The sequence below is a fragment of the Cebus imitator genome, unplaced genomic scaffold (assembly GCF_001604975.1).
Source record: "Cebus imitator isolate Cc_AM_T3 unplaced genomic scaffold, Cebus_imitator-1.0 Scaffold91, whole genome shotgun sequence".
In the NCBI taxonomy this organism is placed as follows: domain Eukaryota; kingdom Metazoa; phylum Chordata; class Mammalia; order Primates; family Cebidae; genus Cebus; species Cebus imitator.
This window is the reverse complement of record NW_016107406.1, coordinates 2,324,049-2,332,614: the sequence shown is the minus strand read 5'-3', so window position 1 is coordinate 2,332,614 and position 8,566 is coordinate 2,324,049. Positions and strand designations below refer to the sequence as shown.

The 8,566-nt window shown below is 49.5% G+C and overlaps 1 protein-coding gene across 2 annotated transcripts; it reads left to right on the top strand.

Moving 5' to 3' along the window:
• Positions 1-1,880: 1,880 nt before the first annotated feature.
• CXCR1 (C-X-C motif chemokine receptor 1) lies at positions 1,881-6,326 on the top strand. 2 transcript variants are annotated; one of them, XM_017535109.2, is made up of 2 exons: positions 1,881-2,575; positions 3,952-6,326. In XM_017535109.2, exon 2 carries the CDS (start codon positions 3,960-3,962, stop codon positions 5,034-5,036), a length of 1,077 nt encoding a protein of 358 aa, XP_017390598.1. In that variant the 5' UTR covers positions 1,881-2,575; positions 3,952-3,959; the 3' UTR covers positions 5,037-6,326. The 2 variants fall into 2 exon arrangements, with proteins under 2 accessions (XP_017390598.1, XP_017390597.1); XM_017535108.2 differs by having other exon boundaries at positions 1,886-2,575; positions 3,948-6,326.
• The last annotated feature ends 2,240 nt before the right edge of the window (positions 6,327-8,566 follow it).

The following is an 8,566-nucleotide window of genomic DNA, read 5'->3' as shown; positions in this document are numbered from 1 at the left end:
GTAAATTTTATTCTGAACTTATCTATATGTGCTTTCTCCCTCCTTCAGTGAAATGCTCTTTTCTAGCCGGGCGCGGTGGCTCATGCCTATAATCCCAGCATTTTGGGAGGCTGAGGCGGGTAGATCACCTGAGGTAGGAGTTTGAGACCAGACTGACCAACATGGTGGAACCCCATCTCTACTAAAAACACAAAAAATTAGCCAGACGTGGTGATGCATGCCTTAATCTCAGTTACTTGGGGGGCTGAGGCAGGAAAATCGCTTGAACCCAGGAGGCAGAGGTTGCAGTGAGCCAAGACTATGCCATTGTACTCCAGCCTGGGCGACAAGAGCGAAACTCTGTGTCAAGAAAAAAAATGCTCACTCCTACTGCAAAGTGAAAGGTTCTTTCCACTCCTGTCCTCCAGATGCAACTTCTCTTGGAGACGCCAGCATTGTTGCTGCCCCCACCACACTCATGCAGTGGGCTGCTCCCCCTTCACTCCTAGGGCTCCAGGAGACCAGACCCTTCCCTAACCCCTCAGTGATTCCTTGAAATCAACTGGAATCATGAACTGACTTTTACTGAGGGCTTAGGAAAAGCAGAAGGGGATTATACACAGAGAAGAACTTAACACTGGGTATTAAATATACCTGCACTTGGCCCTAGTCCTTCTCAAGGGGTGTCTTGCAGTGGCCTCCCTGTCCAGTGACTGCTGCCCCCTTGTGGCAAAAACTTTCCTTCTCCGGCCTCAGGATTGCTCTTGCGTACGGGCAGGTGTTCTGCAGTCTAGGCTCTCATCTCTTTTCTCCTGTGTCTCCAGTGACCATTTTCTGCCCTTGGGGCTGCCTTTTCCCCAGATGATTAATAGAGATAATGTCCCCTACCTCCTGGGACTACCTCATCTTTGACTCCTTTCTATTCCAACATCAGTAATAGCAAAGCATGAGTGGCTATTGTCTCCTTACACTTCCTATTACTATTTACAAATGATAAAAGAGCTCAGGAGGAGAGCACAACTTAGCTTAAAAAACAGGTTTGCAGGCTAGGCATGGTGGCCTATGTCTGTAATCTCAGTGCTTTGGGAGGCAAAGGCAGGAGGATCACTAGAGGCTAGGAGTTCAAGATCAGCCTGGGTAGTAGAGCAGGACCCTTTCACTACAGAAAAAATTAAAAAAAAATGCCAGATGTGGTGGCTTTTGCCTGTAGTCCCAGCTACTCAGGAGGCTGAGGCGGGAGGACTGCTTGAGTCCAGGCGTGTGAGGCTGCACTGAGCTACGATCTCACCGCTGCACTCTAGCCTTGGCAACACGGTGAGAGTCTGTCCCTGGAAAAAAGAAAAAAAAAGGCTTGCCAGTGGCGGAACTGCAGGAATCCAGGACATGCGAAGTTTGGCATTTGTGGTAGGGCAGGATGTATGCTTGCACAGACTGGCACTAGCTCCAAACATCAGAGGGAGGTTGGGAGGAAACAACGCCAGGCAAACCAGCTGGGCCGCGTGGAAGTGAAGCTATCAGGCATGCCGGTGGTTTCAGTGTGTAGCCAAAAGCAATAGACACTGAATCGTGGTGGTGACGCATAGTCTATGAATCACAGGAGAAACATCTCCTTTCATTTACTCCACAGCCATTGATTGAGGACTTACTATATTCCCTGAAGGAGAACACAGAAACAAATTGCTGTCTCATGACTCAGAGGGCTGACTAGCAAACATCTCATTGCAGTACAGTAGGGTTCAGATTCTATGGAGAAGTGATGAAGGTGCCAGAAGACTCAAGCTAGGGAACACCATTAGCTGCTGGACGCAGGTAAGGTGAGTTCCCTGAGAAGCCGTCTTTCATTACTGAGATGGGGAGGAGCCGTGACCTTGACCCCAGCTCTTCCATTCATGGACTGCTCCAGCTCTACGATCTCTCTGTTAACCGGCCAGACTCCAGAAGTGACCTACGCTTGCAGTCTCAGAGCCATTTAATTCAACTGGTCAATGGCAATGGTTGTGCAAAAGAGTGGCTGGCAAAAAGGAAGGGTTTGTGTTCCCTTCAAATCCCCACCAGGCTGCCTCAAAGAAGCCTGCAAAATAAGCAGAGATGGTGTGCCTGCTGTCCAAGCAGCTCAAGTGCAGTCCTCCGCCTTCTTCCCGCCAGATTGCCCCGAAGTCCCTCCTACAGGGGACTCCTAAAATCTCTGCTGTAAATCAAATCCTTTCCCCTTTATTCTTGTCAGGCAAGTTGCAAGCTTTCACAGGTGATCTACTAGGGAATTTAGGAATAAACACATGGAAGTAAATTCAGGAAAAGGAAGAGAATACAAATGATCATCCATAGAGTGGAGAATTCAGATAACACACCCTCAACCCCAGCTTTACACCTGGGACCCCCGCTTCCTCATATGGACCCTGGAAATCTCTGATACCCTGTGATCCCTTGACTTAAACTGTTCTTCCCCAAATGTAGACATGGGAGGGGCTCAGAAGAGAAGTGTCGTCTGACGTGGTTTCCTTATTTCCCTTTATTCACCAAGTTCTCTCTAACTGTTAAGTCACTTTGATCTCTGACTGCAGCTCCTCCGGTTGGACACACCTGGCCAGTGCCTCAGGTAGAAGCCACCTCTGTTTGCTAGGACTTTCTTTGGGGTAGGGTGGCTTGGCTTGACTTTATTTTGGAAAATGTGTTCATTTCTGTAGGAGCTGAGGATTTCTGCTCCCCCTTCTCTCTTGTGACCGCTCCTCATACTTGGAGGTAGCAGGTGAAGAGGACTGCCGCCTCATCTCCTCTTTTTATGCCTCGCCCTTTTGTGGGAAGAGGCTGACAGTTCCCGAATTTGATGTTTATTGCTTCACTTTAAGACTTTGTCTTTGTTAAAAATGCAAATACTGGTAGGGAGGCAGCATGCTAAAATGTGTGGATCTGAGTGGACTCATAGACCCTCAGGCCTGGCAGCAAGTGAGAGGTGAACAGCTCTGTCTTCCTCGATTTGCAGTTGAGAAGACTGAAATCTACAGGGGTAGGGACCTCACTCAAGGTCACGAGACTTATTAATGGTAGAATCAGGATACAATGAGAACTAGATGCTAGGTGTCCTTACAACCAACCTGGGTGACTTTCCAAAGGTTTTCAGACTGTTCTCTGGAGAGCCCTGGAGCTTTGAGGGTCTCTTTAAGGGCCATTGGGGTTGGGAGATTAGCGCGCTCTAACCCGCAGTGGGTTGGCTTTTACCTGTTTCACGTATTGGGCTTCTGGGAAGATTTTATTTCAGCAAAATGTTTCACAATAGGAAATATACTTGAAAACTCTTGAATGATTCTGTGGATTTTGTGGAGGGTGGAGGGTTTCAGGGACCAAGATGGAGACTTTATGACTTTATCTTCTCAAATGCTTAAAACTCCTTTAGACAGAGGAGCAAAATGGGTGCTGCCTATTTAAAGACAGGGCTTAAAATATGCAGTTTAACACGATGTGTTGTTATCACTTCCTTCTCCCAGTAGATTTGAAGAAGGGTAAACAAGAATCAGGGAGAAAATAGAAAAGGAAATAATGGAAGGGGCCACCTGGGAACAGGTTTGCTTTCTTGCATTCTCCTTAATGCTGGCCCTTCCCTGAATGTCCAAGACCAACCTGGTCCCCCCATCTGAATGCAGAGACACCGCTGAGGGTGGAGAAGGCTAAAGAGGGACAGAGGTAGAGACGTAGACAGAGAGGAGGCAGTTGTGGGCTGAGCTAGGGCTCAGATGTTTCCCCATATGCCATCTTACCCCATACTCAGGCCAGGCCTTGGAGCTGTGGAAGGTGGAGAACACTGGGAAAGCCAACCTCTAAACAAGCCCAGGCTGGAGGCAAAGGAGGAAGGGGACCTCTGGTTGCCAAACCAACAGGGTAGCAAAGGACACACCAGTGACTGCTCTCACATTCTTGATGAGAAAGCCTTGAATCTGAGCTACTAAATCATTTCCTTCCTTCTAACTGTCCAGCTAGATCAAACCATGGCTGAAACTAAAGGAGACATGTGGAATATTGCAGACCCATGGATGTTTTTTAATGACTACTTTTTAAATTCCACTGCCATGCCACCTGTGGAAGAAGATTACAGCCCCTGTCACACAGAGACTGAGACACCCAACAAATATGTTGTGGTCGTCACCTATGCCCTAGTGTTCGTGCTGAGCCTGCTGGGAAATTCCTTGGTGATGTTGGTCATCTTACACAGCAGGGTCAGCCGCTCTGTCACAGATGTCTACCTGCTGAACCTGGCCTTGGCCGACCTGCTCTTTGCCCTGACCTTGCCCATCTGGGCTGCCTCCAAGGTGAAAGGCTGGATTTTTGGCACACCCCTGTGCAAGGTGGTCTCACTCTTGAAGGAAGTCAACTTCTACAGTGGCATCCTGCTACTGGCCAGCATCAGCGTGGACCGCTACCTGGCCATTGTCCATGCCACACGCACACTGACCCAGAAGCGTCACTTGGTCAAGTTTATTTGTCTGGGCTGCTGGGGACTGTCTCTGATTCTGTCCCTTCCCTACTTCCTTTTCCGGGAGGCCTATCGTCCAGACAATTCCAGTCCAGTTTGCTATGAGGTCCTGGGAAATGACACAGCAAAATGGCGGATGGTGTTGCGGATCCTGCCCCACACCTTTGGCTTCGTTGTGCCTCTGCTGGTCATGCTGTTCTGCTATGGATTCACCGTGTGCACGCTGTTTAAGGCCCACATGGGGCAGAAGCACCGGGCCATGCGGGTCATCTTTGCTGTGGTCCTCATCTTCCTGCTCTGCTGGCTGCCCTACCACCTGGTCCTGCTCACAGACACCCTCATGAGGACCCAGATGATCAAGGAGACCTGTCAGCGCCACAATGACATTGACTGGGCCCTGGATGCCACTGAGATTCTGGGATTCTTCCACAGCTGCCTCAACCCCATCATCTACGCCTTCATCGGCCAAAATTTTCGTCATGGATTCCTCAAGATCCTGGCCATGCATGGCCTGGTCAGCAAGGAGTTCTTGGCACGTCATCGCGTTACCTCCTACACTTCTTCCTCTGTCAATGTCTCTTCCAACCTCTAAAAACCATCAGTGAAGGAATGTCTCTCCTCATAAGGAAACAATAACCAGTACCCTGAGGCTGTGTGCGGAAGGTGGTCTGGCTCTGGACAGACACATCTCTGGGTTTTGAGGGGACGCTATGGGATGTGGGGAAGTTAGGAACTGGTGTCTTCAAGGGCCATGCCAACCTTCTGAGGAGCTGCTGAGGTACCTCCAAGGACCGGCCTTCGCACCTCCGTGGAAAGGAAGCATCGTCATTCCTGCTGAATGCCGCATCTTTAACCCACTAACTGGCTAATTAGCATGGTCACATCCGAGCCCCAAATCTGACATCAGATGAGAGAACAGGGCGGAGGCTACGTCCTCATCAGGGCTGGACGCTTTCATTGACCCTCTCAGGAGCATCTCCTCAACTCTGAGTGTTAAGTGTTGACCCGCCAGGCTGGTGGCTCTGTGTGCTCTGATCCGAGCTCAGGGAATGGTTTTCCCATCTTGGGTGTGCTGCAGTGTCTGCTGGAGACGTTGAGCCAGCCACTCCCAAAACATCGACCCACCAGGTGGCCCTGTGAGGAGCTGGAAACACATGTTTCCCTTGGGGGTGGTGGGTGAACAAAGGGGAGGAGGGTGTGGAAGCCAGACTTATGCCACAAGAATCCCCTATACGCCCGTGACCAACATGGCAGACACATGTGCCGGCCACCTGCTGAGCCCCAGGTGGAACAAGACAAGCTGCCCTTAGCCCCACACTCCTGCAGCTTCCAGGCTGGCATGGAGCATCAGCAGCCCCAGAAAGCCATGCACAGTCACCAGTCCACTGGGCAGGCAGACATTCCTAATAAAATTTCTGTTCCATGCTTGTCCCCGTGGAAGTCTCCTGGGTGTGACAGGTCTAGTGTGTGCAGCGTTGCTGGCTGCTACTGCAGAAGAATGGGGGCAGCACCTCCCAAAAGGGCGCCTCTCTGGGCTGAAGGGAGGTGTTCCCTGGGGCTTGAACTCCTGCTAGAACAGTCTCCTGAGGCACAGAAACTCCTGTTGGTGCCCATACCCAGGCCATGGAGGATACCTTTGTCCACAAGCAAAAGGAAATGCTCCTCCAGGGATCTCAGCTTCACCCTGAGGTGAATGTCGTCTTCTGGGTTAGACCTTGCCTGGATTCCTCAATTATATGAGCTCGCCACTCCCTCCTCAAATGCTTTCCCTGAGTTGCGGTGTTTTCCTCCTTGGAGACAGGACCTTGTCTGTTTGTTCACTCTATGTCGTTGGTGCCTGGAGCCTGTTAAATGCGCAATAAATAATGATCACAGGAATGAACGGATGCTGAAAAGACCACAGCTCATTTGCACACCATCTGCTCAAAACTTCTCTTGTCTTTCCTCTCCCCTTTCAGCTTCCTGCTGTCCACTTCTCAAGTTTGCCTTTGCGGTTTAGCTTCCTTCGATTTTTATCCATGTAAAAATGTCCCAAGTAAGGACTGATGACGTCAGTGCTCTTCTGATGGCAAATGATAGAAATGAAAGTCAAACTAGCTTAAGCAAAACAGGATGTGTGGGTTTAGGATGTGCGGGGAAGAATCAGGGATAGCTTGGGGTTGGGAATGGGGTGAGGCTCAGAGGCAGGACCTAGATCAAGGTTGAGATGGGGATCAGCGATTGATGTTGAAATCAGAGATGGGGAGGGGGCAGGGATGGGGTGGTAGCTTGGGATGAGATTAGAGGAGGATGAATGCCAAGGATCGGGAGAGATCCACAAGGAGGGAGAGTGAGAGTCAGGGCCGCAGTGAGGAGTCGGGAACAGGGAGATTCAGCATGGAGCTGGGACCAGATATGGAGTGAGGTTTTGGAATGGGATAAGTGTTCGGGAGAGGTGAGGCTCAGGGACGGGGTGTCATACCTGGAAAGAATGTCAGGGAAGGGTTAGGAGCTACAAGGCTGGAGCAGATGTCCCTGGTAGGGTCACCACCCTCTCCAGAGCATTGTCTAAGATGCTCTTCCAGGGGCCAGGACGGAGGCTCCTCAGTCTTTCCTGCTTGAGCCTGTCCAAGCAGGTGAGTGAGGAGGGAGTTAGGCACTCGAGCCCTAAGAGATAGACCTGATTCAGCAGAGAGGATAAGAAGAATGCGAAGATGCAGAGGGAATCCAGGGCAGAGGGCTGACAACTGGGGCCTCCTTTTCCCCCTCCTCCCTCTGCTAATCCCCTTTCCCTCTCTCCTACTGTGTCCTCAAAGTCCAACTTCCTCCTTCTTCACCATATGCCCGGTACGCAAAGATGACACCATCAGGGGCTTCAGTAAGTAAGTGCGGATCCACATTGGGTCCAGGGGGAATGTAAATGACTCATAACCATGTGAAAGATGCTCAGCCTCCCTAGGAACTTGGGAAATGAAGCTCAGACAGCAACAAAATAACTCAGAGCTGTTTTATACAGGGGAGGGATATAGTGGACTCTTCAAGCAAGTGCAATATTTTTTGATTAGATTTTTTTATTTTTATTTTTAAGTGACACAGGGTCTTGCTCTGTCACCCAGGCTGGAGTGCAGTGGTGCAAACACAGCTCACTGTAGCCTCAACCTTCTGAGTTCAGGTGAGGCTCCCACCTCAGCTTCCAGAGTAGCTGGGATCAGAGCTGTGTGTCACCATGCCAGCTAATTTTTAAATTGTTTTGTAGATATGGGGTCTTGCCACGTTGTCCAGGCTGGTCTTGGACCTCTGAGCCCAGGTGATCTCACTGCTTCGGCTTCTTAAAGTGCTGGGATTATAGGCGTGAGCCACTGCACCCAGGCTGATTGGAAATTTTAATGCAGCCTGTAGTTTTCTGGGTATAGCTCAAGACACAAATGATTTGGATTTCAGATTTTTAAAAAAATGCCAGGATTTTGGTACTTAGTTAACGGTATATTGAAGTGTCAAAAACTGATGTTTCAATGACTAGATAGGGTGAGGATTAGATGTCTGGTCAGAGCCAGGGAGAGTGTTTGCCCTAAGGAGGGACCCACTTGTCCAGTATGGGGCTGGGACCAGGGATGGGGTGAATCTTAGGGCGGGAGTGGGGGTCAGTAATGGGAGGGGTCAGGGATGAGATTGGAGTTGCACATTAGGGTAAGTCGAGAGATGGGATTAGGATGTACTGCATGTTCTGCACAATGTTTCCTGATGTTAACACTCAAAAATTTGTTTTGTAGCCTTGGTGACAATGTTTGAGACTCTAAGTCAAACTGTCAGAATCTACTGTTTTCCCTTAAACAGTAGATTGGTTCTTCTTACCAATCTACTAACAGCAGTTGGTTCTTCTGACCAACCACAGCCTCTCACCACCCCTTGCCCTCCATCCTGTGGACCATTCTTGTTAGTTCCAGCAAAAATCCTAACTGATAATCCACATTTTATGCAACGGAGCTAAAATTTGCCCCTTTCTCAGCAAAGTAGTATTTTCATAAGAGTCTTTCAGAGACTGAAAAATCTCATAGATGCAAATGAAGTAAAATGACAGTCTTCTTTTTGGTCTAAAGATCGTCCCAAAGATGTGTTTTCCTAGAGAAGACCACTCACCAAGAG